Genomic DNA, 21,655 nt, shown 5'->3' with positions numbered 1-21,655 from the left:
GCTCCCAGGCCGTGGGCCTGGACAAATTCTGCAAAAGAAAAACAAATGACAAAACAAGTGGGAATATTACATAGCTCTCCCACCTTCAAGATCACATCTACCTGGAAAGTTTCAGTTGCCATATGGAAGTAAAATCAGCCAATTACTGCAATGGTAATACAGCCAAAAGGACGAGCATAACAGGATTCTGACAGCAAGCCAATGCAATGAAATAGCTTCGGTCAGTCAAATTCCATTGTAAAATCTCATCCACCAAATCACAGCTTGCTGCTCTTGAGCTATCATGACGTGATCAGTTAGGTTCAGTAGAGATCTTATCCGTCTACCAGTGACCCAAGGGTTATTTTTGAATCCCTCTCTTTACACATGGTAGCTTTGCTTATATCGCTTTCCTCTGAACTAACCACGATAGGTGATTAAGACTGACTAAAGGACTGGTCAACATGGAGAATTGTATCTGCAAATTTTTTTTTTTGGTAACTAACCAAGCCCATTCTTAAAGTTGTCAAGCCAGCAGCAGAAGAGATAAGAAAAATATCGCAAATTGCAGTCTGTAGTACAAACAATTCAAGGGGTTAAAAAAACCATTAAAGAATGCTCATATGACAAGAACAGCAAGTCAAAGCACCGAAGGACTAAAAATGCATACACGCCAGACACACTCACACACGGCACACATGGATAAGCAACGCCAAACCTGAAACTACAAACATACTGATGGACTCATGTGGGTAGCTCATGCTTAATAAACTTAGCCTATGCAAGTCAACATCTTGCAGTAGTCTTCCTTCAGCTTCCCCATGTCGGTAGCATCACATCAGAGATCCAACAGGATTCGATATTTAATGGCACATCATAGTAGATTTGCAGATGAATAGTCAATATGGTTAGGCAACTTACATTGCATAAATGCTCATTTGTCCCTCTCTGCCAACCCTGCTGAACTGACTTCTCCAAATGATTAGTCTTTGAGATCAAACATAACTTTACCAATTGCATCAGGATAGGCAAGGCAGGAAAAATCCTATTTGAGGTTTTTTTTTCCTCCTTGTGTTGTTGTCAGAATAAAGTTTCTTCCACGCAGATATGACTGTACAAGGATCATTCTAGTCTACAGTAGTAACTAGCAAGTAGAACAACAATGAGTAACAATGTGTACATAAGGGTGCATCAGCAACTTTTTTCCGATAACTTGTGGATCTTCCATAAAACACGTGTACACATATTGCAGGAAGGATAATGTCCCATAGCAACTGGTTTGATGGTCACTTCAGAAAATCAAGCAAGCAAGCACTAAAGACCATGGAATCGATCTAGATGTTGACCTAGCATTTAATGGATAAAGGCACACTCTTCGAGAGCAATATCTTGCACATTCCCGTATCTAGGCTTGCAAGATCTTGTCAGGTTGAGTTTTCTTTCTCACCTGTGCAAAAATACTGAAAACCTCAAGCAAACTAGATAGCTTGCAACATTTTTTGCCAAATCTACACATCGCAAGAAGCAGTTTGCATATATATAGCAGGCAATATTGAAAGGGAAAAACATTGCTCTCATCATTCCCAAAGCTAAGACTATCTTCAGAGTTTGGATTTACATTCATTCAAGATCAAGATGAACATGCATATAGCTGCAGATCAAATCAACAGGTTGATATGGCTGCCAGCTGTGGTTATTTTATAAGGCAAGATAGCATGTATAAGGATCGTATCGACATCTAATGAAAGAACAGGTTCTGCCGTAGGACAAGAACCCGTCTTACACTTTGATACCGACACACCATCCCATGAACCTACATATTCCGGCATCAGAAGATTTACCATATCATGCTTCTGAAGGATTTGCAGATAACTTCCAAGCAATTACTGCCATGTTCCTAGGAGACATAGTGGGATCAAATAGAGGAAACAACAATGCTTCAACTGGATCGCCTTGCTCTTGAAGAAACAGTAACCGATCAAGTAAAATATATGTTTCCACCAGTGGACCTAAAGCAGCCCGAAGGCACCAAAAGGGACCTATATATTCCTGCAAGAATAAGAAAAATGATCGCACTAGAAATCAGCAATGGTACAGGGTGCATCTTTTGGTGTTACAAAATCAGGGGTAAAACCACTGCCATATCCTAACTACTACTATACTTTTATGCATATAAAGCCGTTGGAAAGGCATTTCGACAAACATGGTTTCTTATTAGATGTTGAACACATTTATATTATGTATGAACATAATAATATTTCTGATATCTCCACTGCTGCAATGTATAACATAGCATACTTATCTCATCCTAGATTATTTTGCAACACGAGAAATATACACAGTTGATCTCCATTGTATTCATCTTCTCCCAGTATTAAAATACACCAATTAATTATGTTCTGCATAACTGTGTTGATACATGTCTCACTAACCCACCCACATGAAACACAGTGACGTAATTCCAATTCAAAGTACTGTTGAGATATTAACAACCACAATGAGCCTTTACTAGGCTTCCCACACCACGCAATATGTTAAAACTCAAATAATCTCAACAAACATACTTAACGATGCTTACTGAGTACTTGCATACCAAAACATCATACTAGGCAGAGACAGGATAATATTACTTTCACGTCGATTAAGAGCAATCTAATAATTGGAAAATAGGTAGTGCTTGTAACTTATTGGAATTATATTATTATAACAAGTGGGAGTAAAAAAGGGTATTTCAATAAAACCTACAGCAAGGGGTTGCATTTCGTTCCATATCTCAAGTAGACTAGCATCTTCCACTGAACCACAGCCAAGGCGACCTAATCCTGCTATTGTGAAATCTCTGAAAAGGGCAAACTTTCGACATTCATCATGATGGATATCACTTGGTCTTGTGTCAACTCCATATATGGATGAATCAACGTCATCTGTGTTCATGTTTTGTTCCTTTAAAGTAGAACAGGAGAAATCATCAGTTTTCTCCACAGCCATATGGGATTCCATAACTTTACGAAGCCTCTGACGTCGTAGAGCTTTTCCTTGCCTTCCAATTGATGGACTCAGTTTTGAAACCTCTGGAAAAAATTTCTCAAGTGCCTACAGCAAAAACATAGTTAGGTGAATCTAAAAGGTTGAATAGGACACAAATAAATACTGCTAGCTTACAAATCTAAAACCCAAAAGGTCAAGCTGAGAGAACTTCCAACATTTTAGTGCCGTAGAACCTAAATGGTCCATATCTTCTTTCATGAACAATAATCGACACCAAGAACATTCCAACATCAAATTTAAAATCGAAATATTCATGTTTGTGCCATAGAACCTAAACGGTCCATATCTTCTTTTTTATGGACAATAATAAATGCCCAGAAGATTCTTATATTAAAATTAAAACCGAAATATTCACGAACCATAATCCGCTTCCATATTCATAGGGCTCATGACATGAATATGTAATCTAAACAGGAAACAAAAAATAATATAATTAGTTGTTTAGCACTGACATCGTACAAGAAACAAGATTCGGCATGCACCAGGGCTATATCAGTTTTTGTGATGCACGCATAGGCATGCGGCCTTCCCTAGGGCTTGTAGTTACTGTGCCAGATAGCTAAACAAGCTAAACACCCAAAGTAAAATGGAATTGACAAAAGCTGTGGCTGGTGATAGCCTATAAGCCAGTACAACAGCGTGTTCATCAAGTCAGCATAAAGTTGTGATTTATATTAGTGAATTTGATGATGCAATGCAACTAGTTAAATGGGACCACACACTCATCAGCAAGTCCACTATGTCAAAAACCTTTCTTTAGAATTATTCATGTGAAAAAAAGGAACAAATCCATTCTTGTTGACTTGTTGTTTGTAGTTTGTACCTGGTAATATTTCTGAAAATCACTAAGGTGTTAAATGTTTAGTACAGTGCTAAGAAAGGGTAAGAGGCACTAAGACCTGTATCCAGTAAAAAGGAACAGTAAGGGTAGAAAACAGGAATAAAAATGGCTCAATTATTCATCATCATTGGAGGTGATCACTTGTTTGCAACAGTAGCAAGTTAACAACTAACAGTTGTATTTGGCAGTTTTAAGCACGCAAGGTTTGCTTTTCAGCACCAATTGAGTATTTCGGCATTGAATAATATTTAACATGAGAAAACATGAATAGTAACCAAAAGTTAAGCACACTTACAATTTGAAAAGCAGCCCGGAAGGCATGTATATCAAAATTTTGTAGCGCAATGTCCTTGGTGAGACTTCTCCATCTCTCTGCACTCTAGAAAGCATTAAAAAGGTCTTTCAAATAAAGAGCTTCCAGCCCAGAATAACACTAAACCATGCAGAAATAACTTAAGACATGTCAAAGGAATGCATCCTTCATAGTAATAAAAAAAGTATGAAATTGTCATGCTTGCGAAATTGTCATGCTTGCACTTAGTACAAAGAAGAAATATGTTCAAAATACGCAAGTTATTAAACACGCATGTGATGCCAACAAAACAACTGCAGGAATCAATTTTTTTTTTTTTGTGTGATCGTATCAAGTAACAATTAGGTCTACAATCACTAACTGGCTTCAGATTTTTTTGCTGATTTCAACACTTGTAAATTTCCAAAATGACTAGAAATCATGGCCAAGGGTAAACATACTTTGGTGATGAGACACTGAATACATTCTCCGAACATAACACGGATGAAATAAAAACTTGCAGATGCGAAGATAAGTCTCCTCTAACTTAGGGCCATAATGTTTTAAACCACGCTATTGTAGACCATATAAGTATGCTAAAAGGAAACACAAAGCTTCAATTAGGTTTTGAACATTTTTATTCCAAGTCCCAAGTCCACAAACCAAATAAGTTCTGCTAATATATCTTCTCTATGTTCTGAGTGCCTTGAAACATGAGGCACAGGCAGCACTAAGATCATGAATTGCTATCATACCTGACAAGCAAGGTCACGGATGCTTTTCCCAATCACCAAGTTAGATAGTTTAGCAGCCTTGCTCATAGGAAAACCAGGACAGGTGTTTGTACCCTCATAACAATCTTCAGAAAGCAAGTTATAACAGCAGCCAACACTTACCAATGCTTTTACTTGTTCACATGACACAAAGACTCTGTCAAAATAAGAAACCATGTTTTAAATGACTTTCAACAAGGTGAGAAAAATTTCAATTCAGGATGCAACATTTAGCGAGTTTGGAAGAAAAACCAAACTACATGGATTAACGGTGCTCTCACAGGTAACATAAACCAACCTTAGCATGTTAACTGAAAGATCACCACAGGCATGAAGACCAGCAAGTATTAATGGAGGAATGCTATGATTTGGTTCCTGAATTTGAGGTATTTTCTCAGTACAGTTCTTAGTTTCTCTTGCATGTTCAACATGATCATCCTTACACACATCTAACATGACAGCTGCCAATGTGTCACTAGAAAGAACATGACAAGTGACAGTCCTGGGTACTATGAGCTGTTGCTTCTCCACACTGCAAAAATAATGAACAACAATTTACAGCAACAGACACCAGCCCCAAAGATAGTAAAACTAAAATTAATTTTGACGAAGGTTGCACCATTTAGCAGCGTAGTGCTTCTTTATTCTCTCTGCACGAGTGTTTGTAACTGATGCATGATGTGACGAAGCATCTATCGCTATAACTGGCAATTGATACTCAAAAGATAAAGCTTGCGCGAGATAACCCTGATACATCAAATAAGATGAGTAAGAAACGCGTGGCATAACACATTGTTGTTGAAATTAGGATAAAATTCAATCATTTCTTTCATTCCCAGAAAATAACAACAGAATCAAGGCATAGCCATCCAACAATGAAATTAGGAAACATGCAATGCCTACAAGAATATCCAGATGACTTGACTCTTACACACATAGCCCAGGCAAGAGGTGGCATATTTTCTAATTTCGAGTGCTAGAAAGGAAGGCCTGACTTTACGCAGACATGAGGTGGCATAATTTTCTAATTTCCAGTGCTAGGAAAGGCCTGGCTTAGCACAGTTTGATTCCAAATTGCAAATAAATTTAACTAACAGAAATCACAGACCATGTAGGACATAGTTTCTGTCTAAGACTTGGAAAAAGAACCAGTCCATATTTTGGCAATCAAGTCATTATTTATTAAGGGAAAAAATAACGAGTGACCAGATGTGCCCATTTCCATAGCATAACCTTAATGACCAGTATTTCTAGCTGAATCCATCGGGAAATTCTTGCTCAGACTTGGCCATGAATACATAGATTTAATATTAAGATGACATAATCACAATCAAAAGCAATGAAAAAGATTCCAACTATCCAGGTATTAAAAATTGAATTATGTTTACATTAAACCTGGTTACAATGGCACAGCTGCTTCTACATGCAGATGACATACCTGGCCGGAACCTACATCAACCACTGTCTTGGCTCCATGACTCTTAGAAATTGCATGAACCACCCCAGCTAGAGTTTCAATCTGCATAAAGCAATTTCTTCAAACATGAGAGTGCAAAGGACAAATGAAAATAATGAAAGCTTTGTGAATAAATAGGCATGCATAGTAAGTACAACAACTACCAAGCTTTATCAGTCAAGCTGATTACCTACTTCGTGCTTCTTCTTTGAGTTCATGCCTTGAGCGAGAACAGTACCAATTGAAGCTACATGCAAATCAGGTACGAGCTGCAAGCATTCGCATAAAATCATGTCAGGATTAAACAGAAGGCAGCAAATAGACAATTTCTAATGACTAGAAATGATGGCAAAGCAATCTGCAAATGTAATGCAAATTTTATCTAAAAAATGTAATGAAAACAGATTAAGAAAAAGCAAACTCATGTAGTGAATTTGTTTGTACACTGAAACCTAGTAGCAGGACTGCAAGTGGAGCGTGTTGAAACCTAGTAGCAGGACTGCACGTGGAGCGTGTGCGCGGTAAATTTGTATATGAACTACACGACTAGTATATACAAACTCATATGCTGCTAGTGTTGTTCCCCGAAAAATGACATGCTGTGACCAATACACAATACCTACTAATCCGATAGATTCAGGATACGTACTGATTGTGGTGGCTTCTGCTCCCGTGGAAGAACAAGTGACCTGGCACTAAGCACAAATTCTTGTAGTGTACTGGGCCAGTGTTCCTGTAAAACAACAGACACTCGAGGACGTCAAACCGAGAAGGAAGTAGACAAGGAACGATGAACTTGAATACACCAAGCCACTGGGTGCAAGCAAAGCCGTGCCTGAACGCATCCGGAGGGTAACTTGAGCAGACTCTCCACGGGCTCCCGGCGGAGGCACTCCATCCACTCGGCGTCCACCATCTCCCACAACCTATCCTGCTCAAACCGAACCCCCGGCAGATCGAAACTTTGAGCAGACAACCCTCCAATCAGTTGCCTCCGAAAACTCACGGGACGGGAGGTGAGGGAAGGGGACCTTGAAGAAGTTGACGACGTGGGCCTCGAGGAGCGGGCGGTGCCGGCGGAGGAAGGCCGCGAGCGCATCCATCCACTCGCGGGTCCGCGCCGCCGTCTCGCACGAGTACGCGCCGCCGCTCGCCGCCATCGCGCGCGGAGGAGGGTGACCGGGGGAGCAGAGCCGAACTCCAAAGTGAGGTCCGGTCCGGTCCGGTCCGCGAGTCGGGTTACTCTTGCCATTTGGGCCGTATTTGCAAGGGAAAGGTTCGTTTTCGGCTCGTTTTCAAAATGGCCCTTGAATGCCACTTGTTCTCGTTTTCAAAATTTCTACGATCCTTGTTACAAAGCATGTTATCATCCACCATAATCTTATCTTTAACAGGATCTTCCGCTTCACCGTCGGTGATGTTGTCACTGTCTTTTCGATGTTCATCATGCTGATTTCAACATATGTACTTCTCAATAAAATCTCTTTGAATCAAGTGTGATTTAATATTCTAAGTTCACTCCACATCTCTTATTCTCGCAATCAATGTATATACAAAGTATATGTTGTTTTCCCTTCTTTAGCATATCCTTCTCGACGGCACTCATAAAACCAACCATGCCATCGATGTACTCGTTGTCAGCTCAGGACGTATCATATATACATCTTCTGTACATCTATAATTTTAAATAAAAAAGTATCGATTATCAATTTAATTAAATTTTAGCTAAATATGGTACAATTAACAAAAATGCATCCAATGAGATGGAAAATTTCTCATCTAATACCTATAAAGAATTATACCTAAATTCAAATAGATCTCTTTCGTCCATCAAGAATTATACCTAAATTATTAGCTAACTTGGCATATATATTGACCTACATAACTAAATTCCCCATTCATGAATCTTCTTAGATCCCATCTACATCCAATGAATTAAACCTCAAATTGAAACAAGATTTGGGATCTCTACATGAAGAGATCACTAAATTCAAGTGGATCTCTTTCATGGATCAAGAATTATATCTAAATTTCAAGCCCTGTAGTAAACTAACCAAAAAGCTAGGGCAAACTAACCATGAATTTAGATATATCTAAGTAATCAATAAACTAGGTAGATCACTTACCTTAATCCTCCTCCAGCTCCTCCAAAATTTTCTCCTATAGCACCCTCTTTTAGTAGAATAGAGGAGCACCCCAAACACTCAATGTTCAGATCATAGCTGCACTATCTAAATAGCACTTCTCAGGGAAGAAGCTGCTAATAAATGTAGGACTAGCACTATCACAATCGGTTAAGGAGAATAATTGATTGTGATAATGTCATGTACTATCCCAGTTAGTTTGTGTAAACAACTGACTAGGATAATATCTTTCCAACCGCATGTGAAAATCCGATGGCTTGTGGAGCGAAAAATCGACTGGGATTACATATTTTGTAGTAGTGCCAAGTCTTACAATGGAGGTCTAATGTGTGCTTGATAAGAGTTAACAAACCAAACCTGTCTTTTTTTTAAAAAAAAACAAGCAGGGGAGCTACCTATTGTATTGATGAAGAAGAAGTTAAAGCCCAGACGATCAATATACCACCCCAGGATGGAAAAAAATACTAAGGAAAAAAACTACCACTACCTAGAACAACACTAATGCCCATTGCGATCAGTTGGGCAAGAAACCACACCAACACATACCGCACTCCACACTAACTAATTACGCACCCCATCGGTCTCCGAACCACCACACCTCTATCGGCCTCTGCACCACCGCAACATCACCGACTTCTGCACCAACCCCACCATCATTGGCTTCCACACCAATTTCACCACCGATGGCCTCCACCGGCCTCCACACCATCGCACCATCGTCGGCCTCCACGCCATTGCACCACCATCGGCATTCGTCGATCGTCTGCCTCCAAACCATCGCACCACCAGCAGCCTCTGCATCATTGCATGCCTCCACACATCTGCACCACCTCTAGTCTCCACACCAACCGCACCACCGCGCGCCTAACAGACATGATCCTTGGGCCGCCACTGCGAAAAACCACCAGCCATTACGCCATTTTGGTCATCACCGTGCAGATCCAACCACCACCACCACATTGTCTCCTCATCATCGTTAGCATCTTCCATGAACAACACCGGCTCTGGCCGACCAAATCTGGTTGCCATCACATGGATCTAGTCGCCACCATGTGGATCCAACCATCGCCGATCAAATCTGGTTGCCACCATCGTCAGCCATCCTCGCTGTTCATCTGTGTCACCTCCTCCTCATGCCACCTCTCCGCATTGATTTGTGGCCATCTCCTCCGTAGGCCACCTCCCCCCGTGGATCCGCAACCACCTTATCCTCTGTCCGCCTCCTGTGCAGATTCGCGGTGACCTCATGATTGTGGCCGCCTCCTCCTCTTGCCACATCCCAACGTGGAAAGGAGGTGTCGCTACGAGAGTACATGCCACCACCGACGGTGAAGCAACAACGGTGGCAAGGGAGTGAGGGAGCAAGGTGGTGTTTTCTCGATGGAACAAGGCTATCACCTCTCGGTAACCCACAAGAGCAACACAGGAGTATCGTTGTCACTAGACAAGAGTATTTTTTCACCAAGCTCGTCTTCACCTGGATCCAAAATGGCCCGTAGTTGCCACAACTGTTGGGCGGGAGGCCAAAAATGGAAAACTTCATCTCATGTGTGTCAAGCATGAGCAAATTGTTCCAAAAGAACTATGCATCCAGTAAAAGCAGCTGCATGCAAAGTGGCACACCAACGAGTGATGGAATTGAATCCATCCATAAGGTAGAAAGCTAAAAGACATGATGGTATGCCAATTTTTGGTGACTGAAGAGAAGACAAGGGTCATGACCTTCTCTTTAGATAGCACATTACATGTCACTCTAAATGGCAACTCCTCCTCCTCTTTCTCCTTCTTGTTGGTTGGACTAAGGAAGGGCTCAAATTCCTGCATGAGACCATACTCCACGGAGGCAACTAGGTCATCAATGAGGGGGGAATCAGGAAGTACTAGCGGTGCTAGGGGTTAGGGGTCATAACCACGAGGTCAGTTAAGATGGTAGTCCACTAGGAAAGGAGGACGTGACTATCATGGGGCATTGTAAATGCACCAGCGGTTGTGGTCGGGAAAGAAGAAGAAGGTGAAATTTGTGACCTGCGGAAGGGCATGGGTGTCCGGGATAGAGTCGTGCAGAGGATTAGTGGGGAGGAATCCCCGAGACCTGTTAATGTAAAGGAGCCAAAGAATGGGGAGGGGTTGGTGAAAGGACAACGATGTCGCCTATAGGAGGGTGAATAGATATTTTTACAAAAATCCGTCCCCTTTTACTGTTGGCCTAAACTTGCAGTGAAAAATAAACTAACGAATTTTTCACAAGTGAAAATCCTAAATATGCTAGGCTCAACTAGTGCTAAATCACTTAAATAAGTGTAAAGGTTACAATTCTAGGATGACAAAGATTATTCAAAATTAGCAAAAGATATGCAAGAAAACTCTGGTTGAAAATCCTGAAAACACTGTTCACCGAATACTCCGAGTTGACCCGAATACTCTGGTTCAGATCTGATTGTACAATATCTAGAGTATCAGGGTTCAATCCGGAACCTCCGGGTTCAAAAGAGAATTAACTCAAAATTAAAATTAAACAGCGCCTAAAGTGTTCTAGCTCAAACCAAATGAAATCGTATGTTCCAAGTAAATCAATGGAGAACCTATAATCAAATATACACGAATAAGTGATCAAGTAAAATGCATAAATATTAAGTAAGAACACAAGAACATGAAAATAAGAGAGGGGACACGCGATTTATTTCTCAAAGTTCAGACACCTCCTCTAGAGGTTCCTACGTATCCGTTGAGGAGCTAGGTCACACTTGAGCTGAGTCTCTCTCAACAATTTTTCTCTCCAAGCTCGGTCACACTTGAGCTTATATTTTCACTCTTGATTTCTTCCCTTCCGAAAGAGAAATTGAAGCCTTCACAAACTTCCCGTGGCACACCACAACCTTGGGTGCTCGCCGGTGACGCCTAGCCGCCTAGGAGGTTCACGCTCCAAGAGTAACAAATACTTCGCGAAATTCTTGTCGATAAACCCGAGTGCTCAAGATGGGAGATACGCTCATTTGCACTCAAACTTGTAATCTCTCAACCCAACTCACTTTTTTCTTCAAATCACACACTAGATTAGAGTGGGAGGGAGTTCTTTTAGCTCTAGAAGGTTTTTCTTTCATGCCCAAGCAGCAACCAATAAGGGTAGGGGTGAGGGGGTATTTATACTATTCCCCCAAAAACTAGCTGCTACACAGCTTTTTGTACTGACCCAGAGTATCCAAATGAACCAGGAGTCTCCAGGTTGGCATTAGAACACATAACCGATAGCCCAGGTCGGAGTGAAGTCCGAAGACTCTGGCCACCTGGAGTATCTAGGTCAACCCGAAAAATCTGGATAAAACACTTTGGCCCTAATAGACCACCTGGCTCGGAGCTAAACGCGGAGACTCCGGTCAACTTGGAGTATTTGGGTCAACGCGGAGAGTCCGAGTTCAGCACAGTTGACCCTGTGAAAACAGCAATAACTTTTGATCTCGAAGTCCGATTTCGACGATTTTGAACTCTACAAAAAGCTTATTTAGAGGGCTACACATCCCAACTGAATTCATAATCTAAAACACATTGAATCAAACTAAGAACACTTCAAAACTAAATTCAGACACTTCCACATTTTTCGCATCAAATTTCTAAAGCGAACTCTCATTTTGGGTTGGTTAGAAAACTCTTGAGCACTGAGACACGATAATTAGCTCTACGTTGCATCTCTCTTAGTAGTGTGAAATATATATATTCAAATTCAAATGTAAAACTTGTTTGAACTAATTTGAGCCTCGAGGGTTGCCTCCACAATGGGTTTTTTCTTTCAAAGTACCGTTTTTTTCTTTCAAACCTTGAGGGTTGCCAATTTCTATGTAATCTTCACTCCATCTCTTTTTGATTTTTCATATGATCGATGTGAGTCACCCATAGCTTCCTATAGCCACACATGGTCTATTAGCGTAAAGCCTTCACTCTCTCTTCATCATCGTCTTGGTCCTTCGGCGCCAAACTATTTGGTTTTCCTTCACCACTGGATGATTCATCGCAGCCGAGTCTTGCTTACCCTTCACTATCTTACCATGAAAAATTATTTTGTATCCGACATCTTCGATAAATTCACTTTATCATATATGGAGTTCAATCTTGTTCTTCACTCTTGGCATATATGATTTCAATTCAACTTATGTCTTCTTATGAATTCTAACTCTAACTTACTCTCAAGCACAAAAACACATGAGTTAGTTCATAAAACTATATTGATAATGGCATACCTTTAGTTACTTGATATTCACAAGTAACTTAGCCTTCATTCTTCAAATTTCTTTTTCTTATAAACATCACTAAGCTCTCAATGACTTTAATGCAATTATTTGAACTCATGATATTTCTCAATGAATCTATACTTTATTTCTTATGCATCTCTTATGAAATACTCCCTCCGATTGTAAATATAGGTCGTTTTAGACTTATGCACAAGGATTAAGAAAGTAGATCAAATGACCTTGTTGCCCTTCATTTATTCTGTATTGGAAAATATAACTCATTCATTTGTGAAAACATAATAATAATTTTCAACATCACTGTTAGTTCATAGGTATTATCGTCACTTATTCGAATATCACCTAGAACTCATTGATCTTGATGCATATCTCTCCTATATACATCACATATAGAATATCCTACTAATAATTCTTAACAACATAGTTAGTCTATAGATATTATTATTAATTATCAAAATCACACATAAAAACTAGATGCACTTTCAGTTAAAAGAGGTAAAATTCATAGAGGAAGTCGTGGACGGAGACGACACAACAAAAGGAGGTGTAGGTGGTGGAGGCGCTGGTGAGGTTCATCGAGGCGGATGAAGATCTCCTCCCTGATCTCGTCGGGGAGGTCAGTCGAGGCCAAGTCGCATGCGCGGGTCAAAGATTTGTTTGACTCATCTAGCGGTGGGTTTGGAGCGGAGATAAGGGGCAGAAGCAAGAGCTAGGCTAGTCTATCTCACTTCCATATATTGATGGACATTTAACGGGCTGGCCAAAGCTTCTCAATGTTTCATCAAGAATCAACAGATCCTGGGCTAGTGGACTGCCCTGGCTCAAGTCTGCTTCTAGCCTAATTATGTGGTCTTTTCCTTTTGCCGTTACTAAAGTGGGGATAGGCCAAACACGAGGATGCTCTAGACTTAGTTTTCATTTGGAATGCGAAAGTTTCTTGGTAAAATTCATGAAATGCGCCACTCCAAAGAGTGGATTCCACGTGTTGTCACTCAAAGCAGGGTTGCTTCATACCGTGTCATTATCCTATCCCTTTTCATATTTCAATTTTGGGTGTTTGTGCCCCTAGCTAGCTCATGGGTGTTGGTCGAATGATCTTTGATTTTTTTTGTGTTGACCTATTTAACTGGATATTTTTTGGCAGTAATGCTTATGGCAAAATGTAATATTAATGTTTGATTGTCGAGGATCATCTCAACTTGTTATGCCTAGACTCTATGGATGATCCTCAAGCTGTTATGCATAGACTACATGGAATGTGTGAAATTTTGACAAGAATTTGTTAGATATACATGGCATTTGACATAATATTGCTACATACTAACCTACAGCGGCGAAGCTAGAGAAAAAAAAGGACGGAGGTGCACCACTTAGCAGCGAATTTTTTTGGCCGATAAATATGGGGTGATTACTAGCTCGGAAAAACTCATTTGAACCCTAGTGCCCGTGCACCACTCTGGTTGTGCCTGGCGCGCAGAGAGAGAGAGAGAGAGAGAGAGAGAGAGAGAGAGAGAGAGAGAGAGAGAGAGTACATAGCTGGAGCACAAAAGAACTTAACCAAGATTCATGCGATTTAACCAACACCCATGAATCTGGGGCACAAACGTCCAGTTCCATGACCTTTTAGGCTGACAAAAAATTGAAATATGGAGGAGGATATGATAACGGCATAGTATGAGCAATCTCAATTTGGAGTGACATTTTATGGCATCCACTATTTGGAGTAGCATAGTGTGAATTGTCACTCTTTGGAGTGACATTTCACGAATTTTCCGAAGTTTATTTGATGCCTACATAAATTATACTATTTTAGCACATATCAAAATATTTTTGTATTCAGTAGTTGTTCTTGAAGTTATACTGTGCAAAGTGCACAACTGTTTGTCAATTTTCAGTCGCATATAAGTAGAGAAATAAATAAAATATGTTTGTCAGGTTAATGCCTCTATTGCTGTTTGCCGGGTTAGTCCAAATTTGAACTAAATCCCAAACTTTCATAAAATACCCCTAAATCCCTAATCCAAATAGGCCCTTAGCATTAGCACCCAGAGTAAAATTTCAACTCAAGTCACCATCCTCTGCTCGAACGCTCCTTCAGTTAAACCATCTGTACTCAGGCCCTTGGAAGACAGATATGACAGAAATGAAACGGCAACAAGGCGTCTGTTGCCATTTACAATTACAGCCAATCGAATATTGAACAATATTATAATAATTCAAAATTCTGGATAGAATCAGTCGACCCACAAAAGAAATTGATAGAATTAGACAAGCTATGTTAAACCAATTGCCAGGCATGTTTATTCCATGCCCACCAATGAACTCCAACTTCCAAGCCTTACACCAGCTCCTGGAGAAGGCTGTCACCAAGGAAGCTTTCTATACTCGAAATTCATGATAGTGGATTATTACATTAAGGACAAGTGGAAGGGCTCTAACAAGCACAAGAGGCAATCGATAGAAGACGGCTATAGCTATCCCATTCAGTTTTCTCCATATTGTATCCATTGGACAAACCTCCACGAGTACAGTTTAAGAGCATACATCAGTGCGAGGGGGCGCCTAAAGGTCTACACTGCAGATCGAGTAGTTCCAGATTACAGCATAAGTGCAAAAGGGAGGAACAGGACTGCAGCACAGCTAATCAAACTACAGATAGATGTCATCACTGCCAGTAGCAGCGGATGTCTTCCGCAATGTTCTTCAGCAATCAAACAGATGTTGGAACGGAGGTCTTGCAGATGTTCTTCAGTCATCAAACAGATGTTGCCAAACCAAAGATTACATTATTAGAATCATCAAGAGGAATTCTATCAAACTATCATGTTAAAGTGTTTCCAGATGGTCCCAAAAGAAGTAACCATATGGCACTGCCGATCAAACAAACTTATCCGGACTGTTTGGGGATGCAAAATTTGAATTTTGTGAACAGAGATACATAGGATTGCTACTGACTCAATCCATTCATTCCAACAAAGACGAGAAAAAATTTGTCTGCTCTAGTACTCAACAAATGCTAGCTACAGCCTACAGTACAAAGTACACAAAAAAAAATGACACAAAGAGTTGTACTTGTAAAGGAAGCATGTATTTAACAAACATGATAGCTTCAACAAATTTAAAAAACTCCATATCCATATATCTTACAGATGTCAAGTTCACCAGTAAGCTTGTGTAGGAACTAGACCAAAGAAAGCACATACTACTATATAGATAGACACCCTAGGAAACATGACTTCATATGCAATAAAACTCTCCATGTATACATTCAAACACATGTGAGGGTATGGTCAAAGTGCCCTGAACCCAAGCAACGCGACCACGCCGGCGAGCGGCAGCCACACCACAAGGGTAGGGGTAGATAGGGGACTGGACTAGATAGATTGATCTTTCGCTTAATTCCGAAAGGGAAGTCAGCTGCCCTTTAAATAGGCAAGTCGCCACGCCAACAAACTCGTCTAACTTCATCTCCAAACAGATATCCTAACTGAAGTAAATCAAATCAAACCTAATCTAAAAGAAGTAACTAATTACTAGGAGATTAGGAGATAAGAGGCCTTATCAATCCTTGCTACACAGGAACCGCTGGAACTGTGAACACTACGATATTCCCATTAACTCTTACCTGGTTTGAAAGAAAAAACTCAGGGGATATACTCGTGTCACATAGACAGTGTGCTAAACACAGTTAAAACCTGAAATTACTAGTGAATGATGGTTGGTTAGAATTAGAACAACTAGTTTTTGCACAACAATCCCAATAGTCATTACTATACTCCCTAGTTTGACTACCTTTCCCAAATCAAAGCAGCACCTAAGAATATAAAATGCAGCCATAACTCTAGTGAATCATCAAGCAGCAGGCGGCGGGAACGAGCTTCCAAAAAAGCGAGCCCCGGGCTACATTGATGGTGGAAGCGAGATAATTTGGATGCCCCAAACGTAAGTGCGCTATGCGAACAAGTAGGAAGCAAGAGCACACCAACAAAGTAATCTGATTCCCAATGAGTGAAGAGAACAAAGAAGGTTCTTACCATTTCATATACTTGGCAGTGACAAGGGTGGTGGGAAGCTTGCATACAGGCGAGCATGATACATGGGCAGACACGACACAGGCTTATTCGACACACACAGCCTCTCAACCAGCAATGTTTTGAGGTCCAGTGTGAAAAACCATGCTTTTGGCACTTGTTGCAAAGAGCTGGCGAACTGGGCCGGTTTTAGTGGAATCCCTTCTAGTAGCAAGTAGCCCTCAGCTGCGCCAATGGTGAGGTAGCGATAGTTGGGCTCTGGCAAGGTGATGGACTTGTCGTGCTGCCACTCCTCTGCGCCGCCACCATTGTTTTGACAAGTTTTAGAATAGATATCTACCGTGCGGAGACGAAGAATTAGCAAGCCAAGCCTGTCTTCCCCTGCATCAACAATGGCCAGCCCTTGCTTACGTTTGCCATGCGGAAGCTCAACGAGCGAGAATTTCATCTCACGTGGGTCGAGCACAAGGATATGGTTCATCCAATTATGCGCCCAGTAGAAGCAGCTGTGTACGTAGTAGCGCACCACGGTGGCTGGAGACGACGCGCTGGAAGGAGGGGCAGGAGGCGGCGGCGCGGGCGAGGTCGGCCGCGGCGTCGAGGCGGAGGAAGATGTCCTCCAGGACGTCGTCGGGGAGCACCGGCTGCGCTGCGGGGGCGGCGGCGATCCGGTGCCCCGCTGCCGAGGCCATCGCGCGGTCGGCGCGGCGGTGGAAGAGGTGGGCTCGATTCCACTCGACGGCGGAGTGGGACTACACTGTACGAGGTGGCAGGAGTTAAAACTGACCTGGTCTCACTCCCACTGCTGACTTTGGGTATTAAACGGTCCGGGCCGGGCTGGGCCACAGCTTCGCAATGGTCATTCATCAACAAACTTTAATGTTTCCTCTAAAAAAAACTTTAATGTTCTAAAACTTGTGGTGTAGTACAAACTACAAAGATTGCTAAAAACCTATAGAAACTTTAATGTTTTCTACAATCCTACTACCAATGAACAAATGCATGTGACTGTGTAAATTTTGCAAAAAAATAAAGGTCATCATGGAAATTTCTTTAAAAAAATTACCATATCCATGTAATCATCCAATAAACTTCTGCGGCGATCTATGTAAATTAAACTATCTTATTATAAAAATTAATATGCTTTACGCCAAATGGCATGCATGGGACTTCCTCGTATTCTCTTGAGATGTCTTTCTTTTTTAAAAGAAAAATGTGATGCAAAAAATCTGAGAAACCATATTGAAAAGAGGTGGTGCGAAAATTTGTGGAACTTTATCCAACAAATTGCAAAAAAAACTTATATGTCATCGGCTAAGATTTTGTATTTAAACCGTTACATTTCAAAGAATAGAAAAGGTAAAGTACACTAAAATATATAATAATATGGATATTATTTAGTAGGACATGAGAGAAACATTATGGACAAACAATTTTCAATATAAGTAGTGGTTTCGAAGACAAGACACTCAAGTTTGAATCATACGAAGTTAGGGATTTTATTCGTCGATATTCAAAGCAACATCTAGAAATACGAACAAGTTTGATCGCCCAAGTTCAAATTCTGCCTCCACTCCACTTAGGCTCACTTTAGATGGCTTGATGCATCAATATGTGAAACCCAATAAAATAATTTAAAATGCTTGATGTTTTCTATATTGTTTATTAGATAATAGCTTTAAGTTACTGGGATAATAATACTTATATTAGTCGATGCCCATTTGATGCGTACATGGGCTCGCACGCTCATTAGGAAAGCTGATGGGCGGGCGCTGTTGATACAATTTTTTATTGAGTAAATTTAAAAAACCTGTGACAATTTTAATATATGTTATAGAAAATTATAATTTTTTATGTTCATTTAAAAAACTTACAATTATTTTAATATATGTTATAAAAAACTATAATTTTGTCATTGTATACCCACCTATTATTCTCTGTGGCATGTAATAAGAGGATTAACCGTGGACCTACCTGTTGGCAGAGGAGGACAGGTGAGCTCACGATGAGAAAGTTGTAGTTTTTTACAACATATATCAAAATAGTTATAGGTTTTTAAAATGAGTACTAAAAGTTGTAGTTTTGCAATATGTGTCAAAATAATTATAGATTTTTAAAATTTCTATTTTTATTTATATATTTTTAAATAGGAAATGTTAATATATTAATCTATTTTAAAAAATTATAGATCTGCACTCATATCGCTTGTTGGAAGAGCTACATGACGACAGGGACATGTCGCCCCTCCAACAGGAGAGGTTTGAAACTAAAAAAATTGTTGTGTTTCAATGCTTTTAAAATTCAAACACTATCGAAACCGTTATGAAATAATTTTGAAAATATTATATGGTGTAGAAGATGTTATCATCTAAGAGCATATTTGGTTCGTGTGGCGTGTCAAAAAAAAGTGTAGCTAAGAAATTATTAACTACAAGTGTGTCAAAATTAGTCAGAAAATCAAATGTATGATGTGTGAGCTAACAAAGTGTGCATTGTCACAGTTGTGATAACCAAATAGTTACCAAAAAAATTAAAGCTTGGTTAATTTTAAACGTGGTAAATTTAGACGCGAACCAAATATATCCTAACTCTAAAAATATTTGCTAGAGAAAATAAGTAGCCTTTTCAATGGGCAACATAATTATAGATCTGTATTTTTTCTAAAACGGATTCATATATTTGTAATTTTTTAATTTAAAACTATAAACGTAAAAAAAAAGTTCGTCGTGACACGGCCTTGGGCCTATAACGTGTTGACCCTTGAGAAGTGTGGCCCAGCCCAGCCCAGCCCGTTTGTTTATGTACAACAGTGGTAGGAGAGCAAGATGGGCCCAGATCGTGCTTCGAGCAAATGGTACAGTTCCACTCCAGTGTCGCATCGAATCGATCTCTGCCATCGCCGCGCCGACCACGCGATGCCCTCAGCGACGGCGTGCCCGGTCGCCCCCACCCCGGCGGCGCAGCCGGCCCTCCCCGACGAGCTACTGGAGGACATCTTCCTCCGCCTCGGCGACGCGGCCGACCTCGCCCGCGCGTCCGCCTCCTGCACTTCCTTCCGCCGCGTCATCTCCAGTCGCCTTTTCCTCCGTCGCTTCAGGTCCCTCCACCCCCCGCCCGTCCTAGGGTTCCTCTACAGTAGCGGCGGTAACGTTGGATTCCACGCCGCCCAGCCGCCGCGGCGCTCCGCGCCGGCCGGTCGCGCCTTCGATGAAGCCGTCGACTTCACCTTCTCCTTCCTCCCCGACCCCAGCTGCTGGCGCGTCGGCGACGTCCGCGATGGCCGCGTCCTCCTGTCCCGGTACACCGCTACCTGCTTCATCTTCGAGGACCTTGTGGTCTGCGACCCCTTGCACCGCCGGTACGTCCACATTCCCCCCATCTCCGGCGACCTAGCGACTTCTACGGGGCACGGTGGCATGCAGAAATTCGAGCCCTTCCTCGCTCCAGCTGGCGACGAGCAGGAGGAGGCGGAAAGGTCACTCCGAGTGATATGCAATGTGATGTCCAAATACAAGGTCGTCCCCTTCGTCTACTCTTCAGTCACCGGAAAATGGGGATGTGTCACGCCTTTTAGCATTGTAACCGATGAATGGATGGTATCCCCTACATCGTTACAGCACCGCTGTGTGCACAGCTGCTTCTACTGGACGGGTTATTGCGAGAAAGTTATGCTCATGCTTGACGTGCGTGAGATGAAATTCTCCGTCATTGACCTACCACCTGATAGCAACCAGCGATACAAAACCATTGTGGAGGCAGGGGAAGGCAGGATTGGTTTGTTTGTTCTTGGTGATCGCGAATTAGACCTTTACAGTAAGACTTGGAGAGACAATGGTGTCGGCGCAAAAGAGTGGCGGCACGACAATGTAATCCCCTTGCCCAACTGTCACTGGACCATCGCTGGCGCAGCTGAGGGCTACATACTCCTACGAGGGATTCTACGGGACTATTCCCAGTTCTGGAGCTTTCCTTCTAAGCCAGACGCGCACTATTTCACACTGGAACTCAAGACATTGCTAATTGAGAGGCTCTGCGCGTCGAAATTCGACATTTTGCCGGATTACCTGTATGCTAGCTTTCCACCACCGTTGTCACCGCCAAGTATATGAAATGATATTGTTTTCTTCACTTGTTGGGAATTTATTTATGTTGTTGGTGTGCTGCGTCATGCTACTTATTCTCATAGTGCGCTTTTCTGATGTTGCAACCAAATTTGGTCTACTTCCTGCACAGGCTTACTGGTGAACGTGACATATCATGTTTGTCCAATGGAATCCTAATCCGGTTGTGATGGAAATTAGTGGAATGGTTATAGCCGGCTTGTATCTGTTGGCTGCCTCTCATGCCTGCGAGTGTCCTGCTGCTATTTGCACTTAAAATCTGTAATTCTGTATGATGAATTTTTTACTGCGGAGATCTCAAAAATAAAATCTTTTACTGCAGAAAGCTTCTTGGTTATATACCTAACGTTATCTGTGTAATAGTAAGACTTCGACTTGGTGCCACTTTCCCTTCCAGATTGTGTAAGCAAATACGCTCAGGAGTCCCTTTGAAACAAGACTTGAACTGTTTGAGGTGAAATTCTTGCAAATTTCTGCTGAAATGTTGTAAACAGTATGCTTTGAAATTTGTGATCAGACTGTACAGGAACAATCTGCGTTTCAATTGAATGAACCTGGTCATCTCGTTCGTTGCTGCATGAACATGCACGACATGAGTGTGCGAGTCGTGAAGGAAGTTGATATTACTGATTCGCTTTATTTTCCTTTTGAAATTTGACTAGTTGTTCTTTTATTTTCTATTTGAGAGGAATGTGACCAGTCCTAGATGTGATAAAAGCCCATTCCAAA

At 41.3% G+C, this 21,655-nt stretch overlaps 2 protein-coding genes across 2 annotated transcripts; one reads left to right on the top strand and one right to left on the bottom strand.

Moving 5' to 3' along the window:
• Positions 1-1,531: 1,531 nt before the first annotated feature.
• On the bottom strand, positions 1,532-7,608 carry LOC133906596 (uncharacterized). The gene is made up of 11 exons (XM_062348542.1): positions 7,421-7,608; positions 7,225-7,320; positions 7,039-7,122; positions 6,584-6,658; positions 6,372-6,452; positions 5,553-5,680; positions 5,232-5,465; positions 4,916-5,090; positions 4,164-4,247; positions 2,725-3,072; positions 1,532-2,028 (listed from the first exon to the last, which is right to left on the bottom strand). Exons 1-11 carry the CDS (start codon positions 7,547-7,549, stop codon positions 1,825-1,827), a joined length of 1,638 nt encoding a protein of 545 aa, XP_062204526.1. The 5' UTR covers positions 7,550-7,608; the 3' UTR covers positions 1,532-1,824.
• Positions 7,609-19,652: 12,044 nt separating this feature from the next.
• LOC133906358 (uncharacterized) lies at positions 19,653-21,014 on the top strand. Its single transcript, XM_062348231.1, has one exon. The coding sequence runs from the start codon at positions 19,721-19,723 to the stop codon at positions 20,912-20,914; it is 1,194 nt and encodes a 397-aa protein (XP_062204215.1). The 5' UTR covers positions 19,653-19,720; the 3' UTR covers positions 20,915-21,014.
• The last annotated feature ends 641 nt before the right edge of the window (positions 21,015-21,655 follow it).

This window comes from Phragmites australis, chromosome 23, assembly GCF_958298935.1.
Source record: "Phragmites australis chromosome 23, lpPhrAust1.1, whole genome shotgun sequence".
Taxonomy (NCBI): Eukaryota; Viridiplantae; Streptophyta; class Magnoliopsida; order Poales; family Poaceae; genus Phragmites; species Phragmites australis.
The sequence above is the reverse complement of the archived record's forward strand: the minus strand, read 5'-3'. Positions and strand labels throughout refer to the sequence as shown.

Coding starts and splice junctions, on each gene's coding strand:
- LOC133906596 (XM_062348542.1), bottom strand. CDS start 7,549: ATGGCGGCGAGCGGCGGCGCGTACTCGTGCGAGACGGCGGCGCGGACC. Junction 5,681..6,371: donor TTGATGTAGGTTCCGGCCAG/GTATGTCATCTG, acceptor TTGATGTATCAG/GGTTATCTCGCGCAAGCTTT. Junction 4,248..4,915: donor TCCGTGACCTTGCTTGTCAG/GTATGATAGCAA, acceptor AATGCTTTCTAG/AGTGCAGAGAGATGGAGAAG.
- LOC133906358 (XM_062348231.1), top strand. CDS start 19,721: ATGCCCTCAGCGACGGCGTGCCCGGTCGCCCCCACCCCGGCGGCGCAG.